This window comes from Anarhichas minor, unplaced genomic scaffold (assembly GCF_050575085.1).
Source record: "Anarhichas minor isolate MPS153535 unplaced genomic scaffold, ASM5057508v1 ptg000003l, whole genome shotgun sequence".
NCBI classification, from domain to species: domain Eukaryota; kingdom Metazoa; phylum Chordata; class Actinopteri; order Perciformes; family Anarhichadidae; genus Anarhichas; species Anarhichas minor.
This window is the reverse complement of record NW_027466449.1, coordinates 724,452-750,511: the sequence shown is the minus strand read 5'-3', so window position 1 is coordinate 750,511 and position 26,060 is coordinate 724,452. Positions and strand designations below refer to the sequence as shown.

Here is a 26,060-nt window from a genome sequence, read left to right as displayed (position 1 = left end):
GTGAGCTTTGTGGCATTCTGAGGAGGACTTAGCTCTATCCGTCACCCTCACTCACACACACACACACACACACACACACACACACACACACACACACACACACACACACACACACACACACACACACACACACACACACACACACACACACACACACACACACACACACACACACACACACACACACACACACACAGTAACACTAGCGTGTTTGGAGCGGCCAAGACGTATAACTTACACACAACTACACTAAACTGAGCAACTGGCAAGCGCTGCATTGTGGACCCATCCACCAGCAGCCTGAATACTGTCTGCAGAGCACCTCCGATGAGTTTCTTCGGGAATTGCGTGGTTGCCTCTGAGTGCTTTTCCATGGGAGCGCACAGTCTGGGTTCAGCGCGTCCATGCCAAACTGTTTCCGTAAACTGTTAGCGGGTTGAACTTATGGGGAAGAGGCCGGAGGAGGCCGGGGTGTTTGGGGACGTCGGAAAAACATGTTTGTTTCGAATGGCGACGGCAAGGGTCATTGATCTCTAGTAAAAAACGGCGCTGAAAAATTCCACTGGATTCTTTGGGGAGAGAGTGGAGGCGTCCACGTGACTGTGCGGATGCGAGCGTCTGACTGAGCGGTCCAGGTGTGCTCCATACCACACGGCCGACCTGTATTCATGAAAGTGTGTCAGCACGTCTGGAGAGCACCCGTCCTGACTGACATTATACAGGTGTTTTCCCCCCTACATGCATTCCTCAGACAGACAGAGTCACGCTTTTTCACGATGCAAAAGTCAAAAAAAATAAAAAAAATAAAAAAAAATAAAAAAAGCCCCTTCTGCCTGTTGTCACGCTTGTGTGCTGCCATGTATGATTTATGAGATGGGCGGCTGCACATGACTGGCGTGTGTTTGTCCACAAGACCTGAAGAGACTACTGTATGATTTACTGTACATAGGATTATAGCTGTCTGCTGCCAGGACACACTTTGTACTTGTTTTGAGTCGTTTGACCAACACGATGCTACAACAACAACTATCACACACCTAAATGTTGTTAAAGGCTTACGATATCCTCCTCAAATATTTTCATGAGCCCACAAGAGCATGCAAACAACTTCTTTAAGATTTTGAAGTCATTCCCGGCAATTTGGGGGAGAATAAGAAACTTTCCATTCTCTAATCCCCCAAAATCAGCATCTGAGAACACATGGTAGCTATTTAAATGTCACGTTAAAAAAATAAATAAAAAATCCGGTGTTGTGTTGACAACTGCTTGAAACAGACTCCAAACAGCTTCTTATCCTACAGCGAGGCGATCCCAGTGGAGAGGTGCCAAGACTGTGCCAGGGCTGTCAGCCGAAGAGCACAACACCCGGGTGAGGGGAGATGCAGGTGCAGACACACCCGTTCCTTTTAACACCTGTGGGACAAACTGCACAAACGGCATCATTTTTTTGAGACGTTTGAGGTGAGACATTTCCGAGAATCTGGCCCGCTTTGAAAAAAAGACCACGGCGCGCCAGCGGTCTAGCAGGAAAGGTGCTAAGCCGCATTGGGTCACGCTCATAAAAAAGAAGCAGAATGCACCGTACACGACCCTGTGTGTTTACAACACGAGGGCAGAAAATACATGAGGTTACTTTTTCCTGACTGACGCGTGTTGCGTTGTGTTTTTTCTCCATCGTGCTGGAGTGGGTGTATGGAGGCTGGCACAGAGGCACAATCTGAGATGTGATGCTGCTGAACCCCAGCTAAATGCATGATGACCCATTGGCACTACTTCATGGTAAACTTGACCTCCTCTCAGGAGCTTCACCGGTGATATTTACTGGAGTCGGTCGTATCTGTGCATCCGACTGAAGAGAGTCAGTGAGTTTTCTTCAAAGCACTCAATGTTTTAAATCTATCTTAGTACTTGTAAAAGCTTGATAAGAAGAACTTTACATGTAACGCTACAACATATTAGTTTCAACATTGCGCCCCTCGTCCTCTGTGATGGGGACTCAACGGCTCACTGTATTGTAATATAACTATTATCACTTTCCTTTACTGGTGACGTTTCTTCGTGAGGTTAGCGGATGAAAGCAGCAGGTGCTGAACACTGCTCACTGTCTCACAAACCACCAAGAGGAGTTTCTCAGTTATTTGTCTACATTCACTGACTCCACTCACACATGCTGCTTCTGACTGATCTCCAGCTCGTGTTTACTCGATGGCAACATAGTTTATAGATGCCCCTTGGTTCTGTTCAAATGCCTTTGACCACACGAATGTGCAGGTGGTACTTATTAGTCTCTGCCTGAATCGAGACATTCTAATGTCAAAACTACTTTGTGGTTATGTAAAACTTAAAAGATTTTAGATTTTGTGAAGCATCTCTCTCCAGAACAGTCCCCCGAATTAAGGACTTGACTCAGTTTTGGGGTGAGCCTTTGAGATCAAAGCTAATTACACCAGAACTTCATTTGTTTTGCGAGTTATTTTAATGAAATGACAGTGAAAAATGTCTGGGATTCTATCTGCATTTTGGGCCATCCCTAAGGAAGCCTTGAGAGCCAAGTGAGAAACAGAAATGGTGGCCCATTTTCCAAGTCTGATCCAAATCATTTTTCTTCTGTGTTTATGATTTAAAAATAAGTGGAAAAAAAGAATAAGGAATCAGAATAATCAGGGCAATCTTTTTAAGTTACTAGTTGTTTTTTCAGTGAAACGGCTGGGGCAAACTTTTTTAGGTTTCTTTCTTTTCATCTGTGAAAACAAGTGAAAAGGTGACGTTTCTTTTACAAATGTTTATGTATGTTTAGCTGTAATACTAATTGTGTCCACAAGAGGTTGAAATGCACCACTACCCCATGTTCTAAATAGGACTGAAAGCATTCATGTTTTCTTCCGGGTGAGTTTTAATTTCCCCATGTACTCTAGACATAAGGTACATATACTTTGTGTCAACAAGTTAAATTAAAACTCACCTCGTCATGAATGCTTTAAGTCCTATTTAGAACATGGGGTAGCGGTGCACTTGAGCCTCTTGTGGCCGAAATGAGTATTACAACTACACACATCAAAGAAATGATCCTGACAAAGAAAATTAAAAAAAAAAAATCACCAGTAAAAGCATTTTCCACCCACCTGTTTAAAAAAAAAAGATGTTACTTGGAAAAAATTATCTTTTTTTCTTTATCAGGACATCCGTCATTAAAAACTGAAAATGTCTGTACGGGCATACAGACACTTGATATCCACCATAGTTTGTTTTTTGACTTGTCATACTGGAGTAAGAAAAGCACAGGTCTTACTAATAAAGTTAACGATGGCTCTGCTCTATTGTCCCAGTAAGTAGCCGTTGACACCTGTGCTTTTCCTACTGTGACATGTGAAGGGTTAGGGTTTCAGAAAAAGGCAGACCTGGCCATCAGTTTGTGGAGCTCCTGCTTATGCTGCTGGTCCTCGGCAGCGATGGCGTGCTGGGCTTGCTGCTGCATCCCTTGCACAAAGTGCTGCATGTGCTGGAAGGCATCGATCTGGAGAGACACAAAGCAAAAGGCAGGTAGAGCTTCACCGAGAGAAACATGCTCATCTGTCGGGGTTTTGGTTTGTGACAAACGGTGAACAGACGGTGCTAAATTGACGAAGACACTAAGTTGTCACACTCGATATTTATATGTCTGTCCTGCCAAAAGTGACACACCTATATGCCATTTGTTATCATCATCTTACTGCTCCTACAGAGCCGACGGTCAGTTTAATGCTGGACAGCTGGAAGCTTATATTACAGCCAGGACGACTGTGACGCTGCAAAGTAGAGGTAGCCGTGCCCAAATTTGGGATGTCGTCCACAATGGAGAAAATAAGGGCCGGACATACTGATCCAGATGGCATATTTGCTGTGGCCAGCATATTGTTTCAGACAATTCATCGAGGAAATTCATTTGAAAAATTACACAAAAAAAAACCTGATAAATTACCCACTTTTGCGTCTTTTCATTCAGGAGCGAACAGTCAATGTGTCCTTTACAGATGCGTGTGTGTGTGTGTGTGTGTGTTTTAATATACTCCGATTTTTCTGGTGAGCAGTGCAGCTGGTCCAACAGCAACGCTTATGCTCACACTTACGTAAGTCCCCTAATGAGACCTGCGCTCTGGAGCCATAAACACTATTCAACACCTGGCAATAAATGCCGGTGTGTTTATGTGTGTTTGAGGGGACAAATGGCACAGGGCAGAGCAGTTCAATCCCAGGCTGCTCCGGTGACGTGCGTGCACACCTGCAGTGTGCCGTTAGGTCACCACTGCTGGTAGTTGGGAGTTTGGCGGGTGTTCTTGTGCCGGACGCTCGGCCACAGAAAGCACAGCTCGTTCAGAACAAACATTTACGTTTATTATTAGCTCAAATATTAAGTGAGGCTTACTTCATCCACTGTTGCCATGGATACAAGAGAATAAAAACAATATTGACCGAAACGTAACAGCCGAGTGTGTTTTACTGATCGACCCAGGCTTTTAATAGGAAGATCAAAACCTCTCAGAAGTTACTAAAGACTGAGCGTTTTGTAAGTTGCTACAGGATTCTAATGAATGCAAATTTAACCAAACTCCACACTGCAATGTCTGAAACACGGTAACAATGTCTGTCAAATCAGAAGAACACTTGCAAATCTCACTAATCACAATACAATAAATCATAATTGTCTACCCGGATGAACATTTTAAAAGGCCAGTTTCCTCAGAAGATAAAGCTGCTGTAAGAAGATATACTCAGTAAATGAGACCTCTGGGAGTCTAACTTATAAAACAGTGCAAACTAAATGTGAACATACGTGCAAAGGAGGAAATGCACGTACGCCAAAACACATTCTGATTTAGAAAACCTTGTGTACGCCTGCCAGTACGCAATATCCTTTTATAAATCGCAACCTGTAAATGTGCGCAGCTGGTTCATCCTCACACACGCCCACATTCAACCATAAATGGTCAATGCAAAGCACCTTATGAATGAGGATGAATGAGGATGAGCCTGCTGATCATGTGGTTCTCTACAGCGAATAACAGCAACTACCGAGAGAAAGAACACTCATTCCCTCCTGATTCTTCCAGTTACGCAGCCCTAACAGAGGATCTATGGTGCAGCAGAGTGTCACCGCAGTATTTATATGTTTACAGCGATCAGACAGTTTGCTTCCAAAATGGTCGCTACAATGGTGGTGAAAGTTTGCCCGGTGAGGTGAGTGGAGGTGGTGTGTGACATCACCGCGGTTGCTCCGCGGATACTCACATCGGATAGATGTTTACAGTCTGTGTTCAGTATGCTGGAGTGTAATGATTCCTCTCACATGTAATTCCTACAATCTGGCTTCCATTCATCAACTTTCTCCCTCTATCCAAAATGTTCACATGTTTCAGGTGCGCACATTCTCCCGTCAAGTTTGTTTTTATAGATCACAACTTTTGCGTGGGAAGTGGCGACGCCTCTTTCAGACCACGGTTATAAATGAGACCCCAGAACTGTACCCAGGTAAATACAGATGTTCACAGTTTCAACATGTGTTAAGATGTCGTTTTTTTACTGCACATTATTAATTATTTTGTCTTGGCCACATTGATTTCTAGCTGGCGAATGCGACCCCGGCTACACCTCGTGGGTCTGTTTTCTGTAGATGGCCAACCAAGGCCATGTCATCAGCATACTTAAAAACAATCTAGAACACTTCCCATTGATCATGAATGTATTGGTAAAAAGAGTGAATAAGCACAGGAGGAAGAACACAGCCTTGTGGGCAGCCTGAGCTCAGAGTCTGACATGCTCCCCCTGACACAGGCCCTCTGATCCAGAGAACTATCGACCACAGAGAATTGATGTTGAGATCAATGAGCCTTTTATTGAGCTAAATCCCACGGACAGAACCTTTAGGATGCATAAGGTGTTCTGTAGCTTTATTAAGCAGAGTCAGCATAGTGCCTGTGCCTCTGTCGCTGTTATAAGCGAACTGGAGCGGATCCAGCGTAGTGCCCACAGTGCTGGTCCAGTGGCTGGCCAAAACTTGTTCAATTTATTCACACAATATGGAGGTTATATAGCAGTAGGCCGAAGTTCATTTGGCTTATTTGCGCATTGCTTTTATGGCACAGGCCTTATTATTGAGAGTTTCCATGATTTTAGTACTGTGCACGTGTCTAGGAGGGACTGAAACAAGGTGCTTGCAAATAAAACTATTTTGATTTTTGTTGTTAGTTGGTGCTTTCAAGCTTTCAAATCTTAGCAAACTATTCTAAATGTTGACTGAACCATAATCTACATGGCGGGGGGGCTATCTGAAAGCAAACTTAGACAACATGACCTTTTGGCTAGCTACCTGCATATACAACAGTGAACTTAATTTATACAAGAATTTGCAATTTAACAGCCAGTCCTCATCACGTTGAATGGAGGTTGGTTTAATGTTATGCTTCAGCTTTACTGTTTTTATATTTGGTACAAGCTTCTTTTTTTCAGAAGGCTTTTTATGGTTACGTTACCTAAAGAGAACCGACGACACTAAATATATAATAATAGTTCTGGGAAGCTCAGTCATTGTTGACGATCATAAAACACCTCTTCCAGATCCTGGTGGGACGGCTTCATTAAGCGTGACAATACAATCACTGGGCTGGTTGCAATTTCCATTTTACGGTTTATTGGTGTTAATGTTTCTCAGGCTGTTTCCTTCACAATGTTCAATTAATTAGCTGTTTATGTCACGGACGTTCCAGTACTTTAAACCCTCACAATCTGGAAAATTGTAAACTCTGATTGTTGCCTCATGTTGCACTAAAAACTTCCATACAACAGTAATGAACATCAAAACTCTTTAGAAGATAACACGATGCCCGTTGCTGTTTATCCTAAAAAAAGTAATACCTGTTTTTTCGTCAAGTACAAAGACATATATACACATTATGAGCATGGTGTTAATACTATATATACTGTCAACCTACCTCATGTATGTGGTGCAGTCTGCACCGTATAAATTCCTTCCATGTGTACACACACTGGGCCATTAAAGCTAAATCTGATTCTGATACATGATTAATATATAAGCATTGAACTAAAATGTCGACTCAACACAACATGTCTGTTTGCTCCTACCTTGCGGGCGCTCTTCCACATGTACTTCATATAAGCGTAGGTGACGTGCGGGTGGGCCGTGGGCAGCGGGTGATCAAGTTGCTTGGAGGGGTCGACGCCCAGAAGGAGCACCAGGGTCTTATGGGCCAGTGCCTGGTGGGATGAAGAGGGCAACAGAAGCAAATGAATCGCAAGAAGGTTTATAGTTTAATTAGAACCCAGTTTTTAGGGGGCCCCGAGACAATAAGAGCTTGATAAACTTCTACCGTGATAATATTTGATTACGTTCGTTTACCAAAAGAGTAAAAAAAAAGCAAGTAAGTCAGAGCATGAGTAAGTGCTAAAGATTTTGTGAAGACAGAAAATGGTAAATGTCATTTTTTCCAACCCCTTCTAATCACATTTCCTGCTACGTTCGACGTTGGCCAATCACATTCTGTGTGTGTGTGTGTGTGTGTGTGTGTGTGTGTGTGTGTGTGTGTGTGTGTGCATAAACGCAAAGTGAGCAGAGAGAAAAATTGGCCGATTGTCTGGCATCCCTTGCAATCAATTAGAACAACAGTGAGGTAAAGGATGGAAAATTGCACCACTTTAAATTGTGCAGATATGCAGGCTCGGGTTTCTAAACAGTGCGATTGAGGGTGCTGCGTTACTACGTTCATCAGCGCCAACTTAAAACAGGTTGAAATCAAGTTAAATGTCATGGCTGCTGTTAATGTTTGCACTTAACTCAGAGCTCAGCTTACCTTTTTCCGTTTGACAAGTCGGATTTAATCAACTCTGATTCATTCCTCCTAAATGTTATGGGACCGTAATAATCACGCATGATCGGGGGTCCGATCAGAGACGGCTGAGGGGCTTTGTACAGATATGTCGATGTACTGACCAGGCGTCCGCTCCTGCCACAGAGGCTGGCATACTTCAGCCAAGTCCTCATGTCCTCGTGGGGGCTGATGACAAGCGATCTGACCATCAGGATCCTTTGCCAGTCCTCTACGATGCGCTGACAACCCTGGAGAGAAAAGAAACACATAAAGATCACGAGGGACAGACGGTTAGATGCATTACCCTTTTGTTACTCCGCTCAAAAGAGAGCAACCTACTCGTTAAAACTCAAGAGAATGAACACGTGTGAGAGAGGGGCACGGTTGAAACCCAGGGGGCTACTAATGCAAGCAGTGGTCCCTCTGTCTTAAACATGTTCACACGTGACTACACGTTCATGTGGCAGAAAAGAACATTCACAATCACAGGTCTGTATTCATACATTTACAAGCACCATTAGCTCACTTTCACGATCTAATATTCTCTCAACCCCGACCTCATTCATCATTGTGATGTAACACAGTGCTGCAGGGGGAGGCGACACTGAGGGATCCAGCTCCGGTGAACATAAGTAAGCTCTGTATAATCCGCTCTGAATGATTTGAATTTAAGACAAGTCTAGGGGGGGGGGGTAGACAAAATAATATAAATTACTGATGTTACCTGATTGCATTTACAGACACTGCTACAAGTAAGGGTCATTGTAGGCTGCATGGCAACTAGCAGCAACAAACAAGGTCTTTAAATCAGTGCTGATGTCTTTTAAACCAACAACACAGCTAACAGAGTTTCAAAGATAACACTACCCAACACGTGCTTACTTCATGGTTTAATCTGATTTGAAACTTGTTTGCTGTATGCCTTAGATGGCAGCAGAAGTATGTCGGGACAAGCCTTTTAGGAAGCTGTTAAAGCTGAGGCTAGATTTAAATACTTCAGTTTCTGCAGTGGGCTTACCATGACGGGATAAGAGGCCGAGTGTAGGTGAAATCTGGCAGAAGCTTTGATCAGTGATTAGAAGTTTAGTCTGGGTTTAACTGTAGGAGACCACTGACATCATTCTGCTGAGAAGCAATGAGGAGGTGCCAAATTAGCCGGTTCAAGCAACTTGATTGAAAAGAACAGCCGATATCATTGGGGGCGTCATGGTGGACCAAGACGTGCACCATGAAACCGCAACATTCTGGGTTTGAATCCAGCTGTGGATCATCGTCATCTCCCTTTCTTTCTCCCAACATTTCCTGTCTGTTTCTTCGATGTATACCATCGGGTAAGGGCAAACGTAGAAAAAAAAAAAGATAAGTTGACAAAGAACTATGTATCATGCTGGAGAATGGGCTTAACGCACACAATGATATTTTCTGGCACTAGGGGTCTCTCAATCAAAGCAATAACAAAAGACGATGTTGGGGACATTATGAAGTAGCGTGGGGTCATGGGAGTTGTTTGTTTTCACAACCATTGCCGTCATTGCGGTCAGACTTACTCAGCATGTTTATCTAATAATTTGAGATTCAGGCGGAGGTTTTCCCCGGGAAGCCGAACTATCCGCAGAGGTCTCCTCCTCTCCAAAACTAACGGACCCAGTGATTAAAACCGGTAAAAACACTGAACAAAGAGGTTTCTTATTAAAAATCTGTGTTCAGTGGCAAAGGGACGTCACGGAGGGGCTTCGAGCTGAGGTGCAGCGAACGTTTACTCAGCTTGTTTCTCTAATAACTTTAAGATCCAGACGTCCGATGACAAAATATATAGTTAAAAATAACCAAGATCTAAAAAGTGCAGTGTAAAAATGAGGCTTAAAACTGGATTAAAAAATGATTTATGACAACTTTTGCAGACAACCCTGACGCACGTTCAAAGTAAATATGACGCCATTGACTGTTCCCTTGTTTAAAATTACTAAATTATTCTAGGTTAGAAAATTCTTGTAAACATTTGGGTGAAATAAACTCAACAAAATAAATAACATAGGTCTGGTCTTTCTCAGACATTTTGATGTGGAAATGTTACATATTAGACCTTTATGATATGGAATTGGTACAGTAAAAGTGTGAGTTAAATGGTTTGAAAATGTGTGCGTAGAGGAGCGCTGCACACACGAGAAAAGGACGAGAAGAAGCAAAGAGCCCGAAATTCCAACAGGTCGTCACGGGGATAGAAGTGCAAGAACTCACTCTGACACATTTGGGGTGCAGTGTTTTCATACGCTCGCTGCCATACCTATGATCCTTTGATGAGGGAGAGACTGGCATGGACAGAAGGGAGCGGGACAGTGACTCCCAGACAGATGTGTGAGGTCAGCCTCCAATAAATCACTACAGACAGAAGAAACACCAGCTCAGGTGCCATTATGGGCTGCTCTGTTTGCTCAAGAAGACCCCTCTTGATCCTAAATACCTCCCCCAACCCACCTCCGTCTGGAAAAGGTTGAGATGTTCAAGAGTATCTTCAATTTACTGCACAGGGTTCGAGTGGGTGTGTGTCAAGGTTTCCATTCAATGGTCAAGCTAATTACACAGAAACTTTTGAAATGTCAAAAGGATATTAGTAAGAGTTCGGTGCATTTCTAACAGCTGGGCAGGAAAAGACAAATAGAATCGCCCTGGGCTGCAGCGAGGGCAAAGGATGACGCAGGTTTTGGGAATTTCCAAGATGCCAGTAACATCTGAGCAGGATATGAAGGACAGGAACGCCAACAGGCAGAGAGGGTAAGCAGCATTATAAACGCCGTATTAAACCGAGCAGCTTGGATGCAATGTTATCAGGAATGGTGCGTCACAGATCGATGGCTTCTCAGTTTTTCTGCCCAACTCAAAATTCTTCCCTCAACGTGCACATACCAGGCAGAGGCTCTTTTTCCAGACAATCACATCTTGAAGGCCAACATGGAAACGATGAACTTGAACAGTATCATCTTGGATTGGATGGCATTTGTCTCAAATGTCAAAAGACTTGGTGGGCGGCACAGTTTTCCTCAACCGCTTGCGCATTTGTGGTTCTTCCACACGTCCTGCTGTCTCATTTAACGTGTTGTTAAATGAGACAGCAGTACAACACTGTAATTCATAATTAACATAGATCATAATAGTAATCATAATCAGACTCAGGAAGTAGGAAGTTTGGATGGGTTTTTTTCTGAATATTCCTACAATGGTCATTTCATGCAGGCGATGGCAAGTAAGGGTGCCGCTGAATGATGTATATTATTTTCTTTAGTGTGTAGGTTCTTTGGGGGGAGGGCAGTTATATTTACTGAGCTCATGATTCACAAGCCCTTTTACTGTATGTTCCAACTCTCACGTATGGTCATGACTTTCAGTTAATGTAAAAAACGATCCGAACACGGGACTCAGAGTGAGTCTCTGCGAGGTTCAAATCTGATATCACTTTGTCATCATCCAACTTACACTAATATAAGTGACCTGCTATGTGAATGGAATCAAAGGTGAACGGGTGGTTCACATGCTGCTGCTGCCGACTGCATTCAGTGGGCAAATATTAAAAAACTCATTACGGCACAAGATCACCTCATTTCTTTCATGATGAGAGAGATGATAACAGAGACAAACCCCACAAATCACATTTGGCCACTTGTGGACAGTGTGCTAAAAACATTTAATATATAAAAATCTATAGATTTTCTCTTCTCATTTCTTTTATTTGTTTCTGGAGACAAATGGACTATTTTGGAGAGATTGTAGCTAGCTTTGGCTGCATGTGGACCATATCTTTGACTTAGTTAGCACCCACCTTCATCTGAAGTTTGTTCAAGCACAGTAAACTTACCAGAGCCCAACATGATACCAGAGCCCAACATGATTCTGCTTTTACAAATATACTTCAAAATGTAGAAATAAACACCCAAATCTATCAGGCGGTGAATCCGTACTTGCTGAGGTATTAGTGTGTATGTATGGCGTCTGTCTTGTAATGTTTCCCATTAGTAACAGTAGCCTTTGCAACAGCTGTTTCACATTTGTAGTTGCACACGTGAGTGTGTGTGTGTGTGTGTGTGTGTGTCGGTCTATCATACGCTGCAGTTACCTGAAGCCTCTCCCACCATGTTTCTCTAATGATGTCCCTCCTCTCTGGCACCAGCTTATACTGGATCACCTCCTCGAGCTCTGACAGCATCTGGGACGACACCATGGCCTGGAGACCAAAACACACACACACACATTAATTCTTATTCACACGTTCATTAATTAAATTTACCTTCTGTGCAATATTTTAAAAAAGGATCATTAAAGCTTGTAAATTGATCAGAATCTACAATTAAATGCATTCAGCATGCCACTGGACCTTCATCGAGTGGTTAAACTGCAAATAATAATGCTTTTTGACTTCTAAAGACGCTAGATCAGAGACTTAAACTTTTCATAAGATTGTGATGCCGTGGCATCATCCCTCTGCACATGAACGCTATGAAAAATGAGATGGTCCACTGAAGCCAAGCGCTGAATATTTTTGTCTGACTCACTTACCCCGTAGGCTCGACTGTAGCTCTCTCCGGCCATGGCCGTCAGCTCCGCATCCAGGAGGTCTCTTGCTTTGTCAATACACTACATGAAGAATAAACAACAATAAAACATTTACAGTGTGATCTTTTAATGAAATGAATGTCTGCCTGAATGTTGCACTGATGGTGCAATTGTCAACTAGCTTCTGAAGCCGCAGCACATCCTTGACATGAGAAAGAAGGTTTAATCCATGACCTAACTAAGTTGCCTACCCAAGATACTCTCAGTAAAGCTAACAAATAGCAGTTTCCTCAATAACATATGGCGAACACGACCCCGGCATGTACACATAACACAATGTCACACCGTCCAAAAAAACGTCTCGCATCAGGACCAGCCGGGATTGGACCAAACCCAGGGAATAAAAACACCTTGTACAAAGTGTACAAAGGCATGTTATTGCTCGCTGCTCGCACCCTTCTCATTTAAGTCGAGCCAACAGCGACACATAAATGCAGCGAGGACTAGAACGCCAGCTTGTTTAGCAAAACTGGTTTGATGCAAAGCTGAGTGCCAAGTGTTTTATGAGAGGAGGGAAATGAACAGTGTGAAAGCTATGCAACCGTGGTTGTGGATGTCAAATGTATCTTTAAAAAACAGCCTGATTTTGCACGCCCATTCGGCGACAGGGAGAGGGGTTTGAGAATAGGGAGTGAATAAAATAGGGTTAGTCATGGTTCCTTCCAGGACAGTGATGCAAATTCCCCAAAATGCTTTCATGATGTTTAACCGGCTCACACAGTACATTCATGCCCTAAAAATGTTTTTTGGGGTGTATTACCGTATATTACCGAATCATTGGTAAACTCAGTTCCCTGACTTTTCGTAACAGGACTACACTTCTCCAAACACAAGTACACAGCAGATATTCCATCAGCAGGGAAAACCCTGAGGGGCGGAAAAAAAACACAGCAGCCGAGAGAACGACCCGATCCAGAGCAGCAAAGGGGACAAACAAGGACACAGGTACTGTGGAAGAAAATGTGCTGATTTCTCGGGCTTCCACAGCCAATGTTTTTGGGAACTGTTATTAGTGGGAAGGTAAAATGAGGGAGTTTGACTGAGGAAGCTCTCTGAGGCCGGCGCACACAGCTGTTTCAGAACGACTCTCACCAATCTTTTTTTTTTTTTTTGTGGGGAGGGAAAGGAGGAATGGCGTGCCGAAACACCACTTCAGGCATGCACAACAAGAGGAGGGATTGTGGGAGGGCGGCTGGGACGAGGTGACAATGAGGCTGCTTCTTTACAGCCTCCCCTCAGTTATGGTCCTGTTTACTCCTGAATTACTGCTATGGGGCCTCGTTGGAAATGTGCAGTCCAGACAACTCCTGATAAATGCAGTGTCTGGCTTCTGGCAGCACAAACAAACCGTGACCCAATCTCCCATTCTCCCACATAAAGGTTGATCCTACTTACTTGCATAGGTGCAGTCAGATCACTTTATCACTGCAGCGTGATATGAAGGCCTCTATGTGAACGGTTGGAGCCAAATCAACTGCTGGAGGAAACTCGAAGTTTGTGAAAACCATGAGACAATTTGCTAATCAAACGCACACCGGAGCACTGGATATATCACGAATCTTGGCACAGCCACGGACTTCTCTACTTTGGGGGGGGGGGGGGGAGAGAGCATGACTGCCATGTCTACACGTCATCACTGGAACAGACCAAAACACAGAGATTCATAAAGCAAAGTAACCTGAACCCTTTCGCAAAGACACGCGGCGAAACTCCCGGAGCGCACGTCTGGTTGTTGGGGGGTACGGGCGGGAGGAAAGGAACAGCCCGATGGAATCAAAAGGACTTAAGTGGGAGGATTACCAACCACATCCGGAAGACTAGACTGAGCTCATGTTGACATTTAAGCTTTCACCCTCGCTCCATCTGCTTTTAATTCCTCTCCACTCATTGTTGAGCGGCCTCATTGTTGCCAAGAGTCCAAAGTCTGCTTTTCCTATTCAGCTGATGTCGAATCCTATGGGCCACACCTGGGTCTAATCTCCAAATTAGAGCTGTGGAGGGAAGAGGGGGCACCGAGAGCAGGTCTCCCGGGCTTTGTGGCGAAAAAGGGGACAGGGAGGGTGAGTCCAGGGAGATTGGAGGAGCATGTGTCAACTGGTGTCAGTGCTGGAGCTTGTGTTCGTTAGACAGCTTGAACAAATCCATCTCTGGGGAGCGTGAGTTCATCTAACATACAAACCTTCATTGAGGAGAACACCACCCTGACCTTGTTGACAGGCTGACAGGGATCTGTATTTGTTTGTGGCCGAACGCTGCCATGATTTTCAATTTCAAGAGTTACATAACATTTCCACACCACGGTGTAAAAAGGAAAAAAAACTAAACAAACCTTGTGCATTTCACTCTTTTTTATGAAAAGCCTGAGCTGATGGGGGAATTTGATCCTGTCTGGAATAGCCGTAAAGACATTTTTATGTTTCTTTACAGCGTTGGTTTCCAATGATTTTAACTTTTCATACCTCGCTATAAAGACTAATGAATATTCCAGACACCAGACTCCCATGTGGCATGTCTTTATGAGATGTTTTCTAAAAATATAGACTTTTAATGTGCATCAAATGGAGGAGGAGGGGGGAGAAATCCATTGGGTGTATTTGTGAGTGATGATGTAACCCACCTGCTGGGCCAATGAGAAGAGGTCCTGATGCAGGGCTAGCACCGCTCTATAAAAAGCGCCATCATGTGTGTCTCTTGGGATCATACAGGTGTACTCCTCCATGCTGTCCCAGTGCCCTGGAGAGACAACAATCAAGTTACCAAATAGCACCAAAGCTCTAACTTAGCAAGACCGAGGCAGGTTGAAGTTTGACTGTCACTGCTGTTTTGAACAACAGTCCACCTCAGCTTGCTAGAATATAAAAGATTGCAACCTCAACATTTGGCTTCCCACTGACAAGAATAAAAGATGGTCAGATGGGTCTGCGGTTTGGGTTTCGTCTCAAGGTTTACGATTGATTTAAGAAAGTCAGAGCCAGACCGCAGACCTCTGAGGAAGCTTCTGCAGTGTGGTCCCTGCTTTTCTCCACCATTGCACGTTAAGATATGTCAATGTTATGACTGGATACCGTTCCCATCTGGTTATGTGAGGCGGAATTGGCCAGAGCCGTTGCTGTTTTCATTGTTTTTCTTCCAAATATTTTCAATTTTAAGTTCATATCTGACGTGAAGTGGTTACCTAGACCCCAGGCGGCGGCAGCAGCCATACGAGCCATCTTGGCCTGGGTTTCCTCGCTCACCAGCGTCCATTCCTCGCAGCACTGCTGGTGCAACTGCCCCCTGGAAAACAACAATCGCAGGCTTCAGATGGTAGAAAAAAAAAAAAAAAAAGAAGCAGATCCAGTGATGACATCAGTTATTCTGAAGCCGATCTCAGCAATCTTCAGGTTCACTTGCATAAACTGCGGCTTTTAAAACGTGTCTAAAGCGATGCTATACTGCACCGGTCAAGTCTTAATCCTCAAAAGATTTTTAAAAAGTCCTGACAATGAATACATGAATGTTAAGACACTGAATGTACTGTTCCTGCACAGAACAACAGCTGAAGTTATCCGTCACCAGAATAACCAAGCACTTCCAGCCAAGCAAGAGAAGGAGATAAGGCTTTCTTCTACATCTGCCATTATTTATTCCTTCATTTGTTCCTAAAGAGGAACATCTTAAAATCAGTGTACCGTCCCAAAAGAGTCTGATAAAAATCAAGCGTCCCAGCAAACAGATGGGATGTTCCCCTTGGGGTCAGGTGCATCCAACCAAGACTAATTCCTCATTAACAACAATCAGTACGGCATTGTCCGGGAGATCAAACCCGCCGCATGTGTATTACAGGCAGGATGCTGGAGCGAGCCTGGATGAGGGAGAGAGACAGAGGGAGGCGCAGACAGAGAGACAGAGAGAGGCAGGTTTGGACCGAGGTAAGTGAAGTGGAGCCGTTCTGCAGCTGCCTGGCTATATCGTATAACATGAAAGCAACGAGCACAGAGCGCTCCGGCACACTGGCCGTACATTTGTCTAAAGCAGACAGAGAGAGTCCAGCAGAGGGAAGAGCTTTTAATTTGACTCAGCAGACCATTATTCACGTCTCTGGAATTTTCATTTCAGAAGTTGCTAGAATAAAACGTAAAAGGCGACACTAATTTAGCAATTTAAAGACTCTTTTAAAGGCCCTTCAGTACAAGCCATTGGTCCCCCTGCACAGGATTGTTTCACTTGAGCCTCTTCTCAGAGGACTGTGTGATCCTCCCTCACGCTCTCGTTAGTCTCCTTGTACCTGCTTGGACGGGATAAACAGTCCGTTTTCACGGCACGCGTTAATGATGAATAAGCTCCTTTAAAAAAGGGTTCCAGTAAACCATGACAGTGAGTCAAGCATGAACACTAGCAGCACCAGGGAGCTAGCTCACCTAAATGCAATGGTTTTTATTAGCATATCATTGTAGGTCACGTTACATAACTCCCAGTAGATCTCCGGGGAACCCTGTGCAGGTTTGTGGAGCATCTTAAGTAACATACAAGAACACAAGTAGTGCTGAATACAGGGACCGACATCCTGGTACTTTGCAGTATATTCTTGCCAAAATCTACTATCCTTTTTACTATCCTTATCCAATAAACGGTTATTATATGTACTAAAACAAAAAAGCGTTCTGCAACTTTTCATTACTTTTCATGCTTATTGACTTTTTTTCAGATCAGCTGTGTGGAACAATTTCTTTTTTTAGTCTGTAACAGAAAGATATACAGGGGTGTCAAAAAGCGGCTTTATCCGACACACAAGCCTGCATTCCCCAAGCACAACATGCCAAAACAGCTGCATGCTTGCGCTTGAGGGCCAATTAGCAGCATTTTGTTAGAAATTAAACAAGCTATGTGAAGATTAACAGAATGGGGAGGCCCAATCACTTTGAACCAAAAACACATACGCTAAATTGATTGGACATTGTAGGCTTAAGGACGCTTCAAAGCTGTCCAATACTTAACTAATGTTTGAGTTCAACTGCCGAAAACATTTAACAACCTAACTCACCAGTTTAGGATTATCACAGAGAGCGCTTGTACAATATCCGCTTACCTTAACGCGGAACAATGTGCCCTCTTGAGTCTGATCTCCTCTGACGAATGACCCGGTCAACTGTTATATCATCTCCCTACCTTACCCATCCACACACAAACACACACACAGAGCCTCTCTTTAGCTGAATCATCGACTGAATCACTTTCTAGTGAAATGTCTCATAGTGTGCACAACAATGGCCCATAGAGGCAGGTTACGTAAGCAGATTAACATCTGCTTAGAGTCACGGGCCCGGTGACGATCCACATATTTGGATCCACTCGGGACGTCTTGTGACTTTCTTTTTCCCTTAAAAAAAAAAGTGCTCCTTGAAGGCGGGCGGTCATTATGGAGTCGAGCCTCAGCCGTGGTGAGGTTTCATTGCAGCGGCGGCGCCTCTTGCTGCCGTTGGACGCCTGTTCGTGCATTTTCCGGTTAGGAATTAGGAAATTAGGAATGTTTCTCTCTCTTTTTTTGACTACTCATTAAAGGCCCTAATGTCAGGACTCATTAGGAATTAAGCGGCCAACGAAAATAGGAGATGGAATAGCTCACTGCAAGTATACTACCTCAGAAACTGTCTTTATCCGTTAGAGCAGAGGTTAAAAACTGAAGAAATGTGTATTCTAAAAAAAACAACACACAGCAGTATGTCAGTCAAACAATAATGCTGACTCTCTGAGTGTTTGTAGAGGCAAATACGTGTCATTGAATCTGAGACCAGAAGAACACAGATTTGAACGGACTGCTGCAGCCCCACTGAACTCACACAACAGATAGGACCCCCGACATACCATTCTCCCAGGGCCTCTAAGCAGCGCATTCTGCCCAGGATGAGCTCTGGATCCTCTTTGTTCATGTCAATCTTCTTGTCATATGCGCCCAGAGCATCCTCCCACTCGTGTAGCTTCTCATACCAAGTAGCTTGGATTTCCTAGAAGATAAAAACAAAAAGTAGACACATGTTTGATATGTTGACCGTTTGACGATGTAATAAATTGTTGGGTTTTTTTTGTGTTAGAGATTAAAGATTCCCATTTTAACCAATCAGTCCTGGACCTGTTCTATCTAAACGTTGACCTCATGTAAAAGTATTGACTTCCTTTGGTAGATTACGTACTGTACATAGATCTCTTCCCACCTTTACTGATGATTCCTGACTGCTATACCAAACAGGGAAACCTTCCATCCTCTAACAGTAAAGCTTTCCAGACGATCGCCTCATAAACAAGGTTCCCGGAAGTGCACTGCGAGACTGAGTCTTTTCACTCTTTTACAGAGAAACATAAACGCTGTTCACAAAGGCAGAAGGAAAGACCTTTTCCATAGGGGTCCTAGTAGTTGGGGGAAAACATTTGACTTGACTTTAGGCTAAAAATAACCACTTTATACATTGACTTTGTCCTCAACACCAGCTAAGCTTTGAATTTGGATTTGTGGCAACAGTGGATTGTAGAAGAAAGGAAAAAAGATTAAGTATTAGTAACTCTGCTCGTTAACGGATTTTTTTTTTTTTTAGCCGTTAGGCACAAATTGTCATAAAAAGGTTATAATCTCTCATTTACACTCGAGTGTACACGAGAGGGATATAATTTCAGTCCATCACAGCCCTCAAGATGAATGGCATGGCTGTTTTGAATGTCATCTACTTTCTCTGTGTTAGATTTTGACGTCAATGTCCTACCTGTATCTATTAAAGTGTTTTACAGTAAAATAAATATATAATTATAGTATAATTTATTATTTTGACAAGTTTTTCATCAAGAACTCTTGAGTAATTCATATACAAATGATCATTATAAGGGTGAATTCTTCCTTTAAGTCCATAATTCATACTAATCCTAAAAAGGCTGCCCGGTACATCCAAACAAGCAAACAAGACCAGGTACTAAAAGATGCAAGTTTGGTTACAGTGAGGGGGAACGATCAGAAAATAACTCATGGAATTGATGTGGAACATGTGTGTGATGGAGTCCAATGCATGTCCACTGTTTGACAGTTATTTCATATCTGGACCAGGTCTACCCACACAGAACATGGTCACAGAGGAGTTTTCAGTAATATAAAAGAATAGTGACATATTCTGTATGCTTTCAACTCGGCCCCATCAGAAGCCACAATAGATGAAGCTATTTAGGTTTTTCCACGTGCTGCACATTAAGAACAGGGGGTTCTGGGGGCATGCGTCTCCAGCGGCCCTCATCCCCATGCGTGTATCGGGGAGAGGATATTCCGGGAAGACGTGCATGTGTACAAGAGGCCACGTGTAACACAGCCCAGAATGAACGTATTCAGTCTGAAGATGCATCAACAAATGCAAAGATCTGAGTTGGTTAGGGTTGTTGATACAGTTACAAGTGACAAAATGTTGGTTGGCAGAGGCCCTCTGCAGTAGCTGGCCTACTGTGCCAATGTAATGGTATGATTGAAATAAAAAACAAAGGAGGCTACATTTCTTTTGGGTCCCAGTGCCTGAATACAACCCAAGATAAGGTTTCCTTTCTTTAAATACTCACCAGTTCACCAAAATGCTTCATGGCGTACTCCAGAACCCCTGATGCAGCTTCTGGCTGCTGTAGTTTATTGTTGATGCTGCAAAATGTGACAAAAGCAAAGACAAGCTTTTAGACCAATTGGAAGACAAAACTTAGAATACCTACACTTGGGGAAATATCTGGTTCAATATGTGGATGCAGTTCGTTTAGTAGTTACAAAATGATTTTCATGAATTCCACATCCTTGTGAGTGATTACACAGGTACATCAAGTAGATGTTGAATGTCTAACTGCCCAGAAGTCCTTTACGCCCCACTATGTAATGTAAATGCCTCGCACTGAAGTCTGTGTTGCTGCCAACTCCACAGTTGACGTTGGTGGCTTTCCTTTGTCAGATCAACCGTGTGGGCGACAACAAACCAGTGTATGAGTCAGTGGTGCAGACACGAGTTTGTGATCCTTCACCGGCTGTAACATAGAACCCCGGGTTTCTCCGGGGTTGAGAGACAAGTGTGTCCCTGAACCATCATTCTGCCTTCAAGAAAAGTAACTTACCCAACAATGCGAACTAAAAAGCCTGCTTCAATGCATTTTGACAATGTAGAATAAACGTTTCCTCTTTCAGCAAGGTGTTTATTGTGAAAACGAAACACACCTTTAGACATGTGTCACGCTTGTTCGACAAATGATGTGTTATCTGTCAGGACACCACCATTCCCGTTTGTACACCCTCCACTCTCCCGCAACGCCACCACATCTGGAAACACTCGTATGAACCGCGAGGCTATTATATTTCCTCAACTGCAAAACCCTTGTGCAGGCACGGCCAATACATCTGTAAAATGTAGCGTTTGAAGAGGACTGGTATGCGGTGGAGTTCTTGAGGACAGCAGGGGAAAGTTGATGAAGGATACTTGAGTATACATATGTCAAAAACCCGGTTGGACGTGGGGTAAAGGCCAGGAAATGTGATGAGATGGCACAGCAAGTGGTCATGCCAAAGCTCGGGGAGCTGCTGGTGCCGCCCTGCGTGGTGACACGTAGAATAACAACGGCAGCTATCTTGTACATAGTTGGAAACAGAAGACAATCCGACCACTGGACCACTCGAGACTCAATGCTCCGAGCTGCTAATCATGTGCCAATACGTGTCCCAGGAAAGACTTAATGCAACCAAGGATGCACTGATTCTCTCCTGATACTGATAAGAATCCAAAGCCGGTGCTGTTTTTATTTTTAAAATGTAAAATCTGAGTGGAACTGATCTTATCTACATATTGTCCTTTTTAATACTTCTGTTTAATGGAATTTTGGAGTTTATAAATCACAAAATCAGCAGATAAAATAATAATTTCAAAAATAAATAGAAAGTAGCCCTTAGTTGGACTTCTACAATGTTACTCCAAGCCAAGCAGGAGTCAGGCTATGAACTCTCCCAGTCTGGTATTTGGGTTAGGTCGTCACAGTCGGAAAAATGCCTCCCGATGCTTTCCAATCTATTCGCGTTCCCTTTCAATGTGAATTAGATTCGTCAAGCTTCAAGTAAAACAGAATCTCTCTTGGCCATCTTTAATGAGACGGTGGCACCGCTTTCCTCCAGCTGAGGAGGATGAGCCGCCCAGCCAACAGCAGTAGAGGAGACCACATTACAGATTGCATCCGGCCACACTGCGTCCCCCCGGGTCTCAATCCCAACGAGGCAATAACAGGAAGGGGTTCGTCATATTATTCATGTCACTGATGGATTCAAAGATCTCCCAAAAAGTCTGAAGGCTTGGCATAATTTTTTAACTCCAAGTGTTCATAAAACAATTACCAAGACGGTAACTAACCACACACATGGATCCGGTGGATCTTTCAGCCGTGTGAAGTAGCTTCAATCACGTATGTATGTTACAGAAATGTGTTGTGACAATAGCGGAGCCTTGTATCTTGTAACCCTTTTCTTAAATGAGAGCTTGACTGAGCATGCCACATGGAATGACCATCCAGTAGCTATAAGCACTTATCCTTTAGCAATTAGTGCTAATTACTGCACCAGCGGCTCTACGTGAAATATTAAAGTTATAGACCAGAAACAAGAATATGATAGCTCTGTTGAAGTGAAACTGAAGTGATCTTAAAATAACTGTATAGCAGCTACAACAAGATCTTTGGAAATGAAATACAAGTTCTAAGATCTATCACAAGCCAAACAGTGGCGCAAGATATCCTTCATGTCTTTTGGTCTTGCGTGACAATCAATATGTTAGTTTCACACACTGTAGTACTTGAAGTGACGGGGGGGGGGGGGGTGCAAGACTTCAGGATCGGACGGAAATCGAACTAGACAGAACGCGATTGTGTAACAAAGTGAGCTCATTTGAGTAAATAAGCATTTGTCTATGACTCTCGTGAGGCCTGATGGAGTGCCACGCATTCGGCAACTCATTAAATAATTATCCCCACTTCATTAAACACAACTACTCATCCAGTATTTTGGATAACACTTGACGATAACACGCGGGTATGTTGTGTATACTTTTTAATTCCAATTGGACCAACAAATTACTACTTGTTGTCAAATAATCAAGTCAGCACCAGATGAACAAAGCGCCGCCGAGGCCTCCGCGTCCCCCCGCACACAAGCTGCCGAGGTATGCTAAAGCTGCCCAGATGTGGCTTCATCCGAGGAGACGAATCAGAATGAGGGCTTTCTCTCCTGCGGACCCTGGAGATTTCATTGTCCCTCAGCTGAAGCCATCTGGCTGCCAGCTCCGAGCATACGGAGTCTAAACACAACCAGATGACAAGGCTCACGTAATGTTCTCCTGAAGCAGAAACTCCGTCAAAGTATTAGCAAGCATAAAACTTCCTTCAAGCGTCTCTCTCTCTCTCTCTCTCGTGCGGGGCCACAAGTCGTGAGATCCTCGATACCGGTTCATAAATGCACAAGGCAGCCAGATGCTACAATGTAAACACAACAAAATAGCCTGAGAGTGAATTAAATAATGTATTCTACGGGACACAGAGAACTACATTTGGCCGAATACAGAAAGAACAGTATGTCTTTCAGCTTGCTTTATGAGTGCAAACTTTTATATTTATTGCCCCCTTTATTACAAAAACAGAGCTCTGCACCATTGCTATTCAAACTTCTCTGACCTGAGGAGAAAGCAATCACAATCACCTTAGACAGACTCATACCGGGCGTTTTTCTTTTTAAGCTATAAAACATTTGCAGCGGTGGCATATGTTTCGGGCATATTTTAAGCAGAAATGTTGACTGAATCTTTCAGATGGGTCGAGGCACGCTGAAACAAATCACTTACACTCTACTCAAGTGACTGAACCAGCATGTGTGCATTAGATTCTGATGAATACAATGCATTTAGCCACGATTACCTTGGGTCAGAAAGCACCAGTAGGGAGTTTCTTTTTATATGTTAAACTCTTGAAAGAAAATCCCCTCTATCCATTAAAATAATCCATAGACCCCATCTCAACTACTCTAAAGTACTTTGGCTTCTTCACTGAAAGGAGAGAGCATGATCTCTGAGGAAATTGCAGATATTTCCCCTCAGAGAGGATAAGACGTACAAGGGTCTCACAGAGAGGAAAAATGGAGCCTCACTACTGGATCTAATCTAATCTAATCAGGAAGATATCCACTTGATCCTGGCTGATTGTTTGGGCCCTTTGTTTGCCAAGTGCCTCCATTCCTTAGTGTTGAACACAATCATGTCAAAATGGGATTGGCTATCTAAACACTGTTCAACTAAAAGCTGAATCAAGGTCCATTAAATTGATTCACTTTTTGGGGTATTTCTTAAAAACATCTCATAATAGTGGCTATCAACAGGTATATAATGGAAGTACATTGATTCCCCACTGAAGATATGTATACTGACATCTGTTCTGCAGGTTTCTCATTAGGTGCAAGTTAAGAACATATAGATATTGCATACGCAAAAAAACAAAAATGTATGGTAAAATAATTTAAACATATGTAGTTAAATATCACAAATCATGATGTGAAATCACAAACGTAGACCACATGTGACTTTGGAAAAAGTCTGCGAGGACAAAGTTGTTGAAATTGCAATGAAGGAAGCTAGTTGAGTTAGGCAAGAAGTCACTTTAGTCACTTTACGAGAGAGAGAAAAAGCTGCCCATACACATAAATAAATATTTGGTTCATAGTTTGATTTTGTTGAAGCTGCCTGGAGGCATGAATTCTGGACACGCCAAGTAGGCAAAGTCCCTCCATGTGACCGAGGCTTTGCCGAGACAGCAGCTGATTAGCCGGTCCATTTCAGTGGCAGATCTTTCACACCACTGAGCCTTACGTTCGCTCCACACTGAGCTGCCCGACGCATCTTTTGCCTCTGCGCCGAAGGAACTGTTCATCCGTGGGGCAGCCAAAATGCAATCAACGATCTTCCCAGGCAGAATGAACCCAACTGTCTGGCACCTTGGGGGGAGTTCTTTCCAGTGAATACAGATGAGAAACGCGTGGAGCTAGAGTTTCACGACGCTGCTTAACAAACACTTCCCAAGGCATTTGGGCACGAGAAGGCCATTTTGAGAAATTTAAAAGGAAATAAACATCCAATCCGAGATGACCTCATGTTTACGAGAACACATGTCGAGCAGTGGAAGACGACGCGGAGAGCCAACAACCTGTTTTTTACAAAACAACAATTTATTTTTTCTGGCTAACAGGTGGCACAAGTATGAGAAGTAAATCCTCAAATACCTAAAACACAGATAGACACAAATAGCAGCTATAAAGAAACTGAATAAATGAAGCTGTCACACTTGAATCCTGCGTCCTTGTTGATATTGGAGCTTTGAGGTGGAGGCATTTTCAAATTCAAGAAGGCAAATCAGTATCAAATTTCAAATTAACACAGCTTATGGAGTGTTGGAACTGGAGCAACACCTACATTTCCACAAGACTCATGGTCTTCCAAGCACATAAAATAATATTAAGACAGCCCATTCCCTAAAACTCTTCTTCTTGGGGAAATGGTTTGCTTCCAGAGACCCTCCTTTGTTCACTAAATCACAGCGACCAACGTGGCATGAACTAGCTTTGTTTTCCTTCTCCGTCCAGAAATAAACCAACAATCCCACTCAGTCAGGGGCAATTAGAAAGTGATTGGCATTAATGGGCCCAAAAGATTCCTATTTTTTCAGCTTGATATTATTTTTAGCAGCATGAGCTGAGTTTTTAAGGCAGGAGAGGCAGATGTATTTCTATAACCCCTTTCAAACAAATCAACACGCTTGACCTAAGGCAAAGACATTTTAACATTTGAGAAGAACCCCGGGCAAAATAACACATGTTGAAGTATGAAAATATCCAACCTTTGGTACAGATTAGTTATGTAATCAATACGGCTGATGGACAGACGTCCTACATCTCACCATCAAACCGGTTGAAGCCCAGAGACTTTGATAAATGTTTCAACATAACCATAACCATCTTTCATTCAGATATCTTAACAGACCACATTGTGTCTGAACGGAGCTAAATCCTAAACTTCAAATACCTGAAACACGACATACATCTTCCAGGCTGGCGTGCACACATCTGCTATGGAAATAAAGAGCGGCATGTTGTCACCGCCGAATGCAGGTCTTGACCTCTGCGTGCCTTAAGAAACAGCAGAGCATCACTGCATGGGATAGGCACGGACGCACAGGAAGGGGGGTTACCTCACCCGCTTCCTTCCACATTGCCCTGGGACGTGTGCGGCTAACGCCGGGCTGAACTCATCTCTGACACCATCTGACTAGCCCTTTGTCTCTCGCTCCTTCGACAAACGTCAAGACAAGAAGGTGGTTGTTTCACGGCCGAGCAGATGAGGAAACACTTAGTGTCCCTCGACTCGAAATTACTTCTTCGAAATGACCAGAATCAGCTTTCTCAGTGAAGCTCATCATAAAGCTTAGTACTAATGTGTACACAGGAAAAGGGCAAATGAGACGTTATTTACTTGGTGACTCAAATAGTGAAAAATTAAAAAAGAAAAAAAAAATGTCCCTGTTGAAATGGTATACGTA

The 26,060-nt window shown here is 43.3% G+C and overlaps 1 protein-coding gene across 3 annotated transcripts in view; it reads right to left on the bottom strand.

The window, feature by feature from the left end:
- Positions 1 to 26,060, bottom strand: part of mtor (mechanistic target of rapamycin kinase) — a 79,394-nt gene that overhangs the window by 14,433 nt on the left and 38,901 nt on the right. For all 3 annotated transcript variants that reach the window (XM_076092635.1, XM_076092643.1, XM_076092653.1), the window contains exons 29-37: positions 20,031 to 20,106; positions 18,309 to 18,448; positions 15,640 to 15,740; positions 15,082 to 15,197; positions 12,408 to 12,485; positions 11,968 to 12,075; positions 7,982 to 8,107; positions 7,117 to 7,248; positions 3,399 to 3,514 (exon numbers count right to left, since the gene is read on the bottom strand). In XM_076092635.1, coding sequence (XP_075948750.1) covers positions 3,399 to 3,514; positions 7,117 to 7,248; positions 7,982 to 8,107; positions 11,968 to 12,075; positions 12,408 to 12,485; positions 15,082 to 15,197; positions 15,640 to 15,740; positions 18,309 to 18,448; positions 20,031 to 20,106 — 993 coding nt within the window. The remainder of the gene's footprint in view (positions 1 to 3,398; positions 3,515 to 7,116; positions 7,249 to 7,981; positions 8,108 to 11,967; positions 12,076 to 12,407; positions 12,486 to 15,081; positions 15,198 to 15,639; positions 15,741 to 18,308; positions 18,449 to 20,030; positions 20,107 to 26,060) is intronic.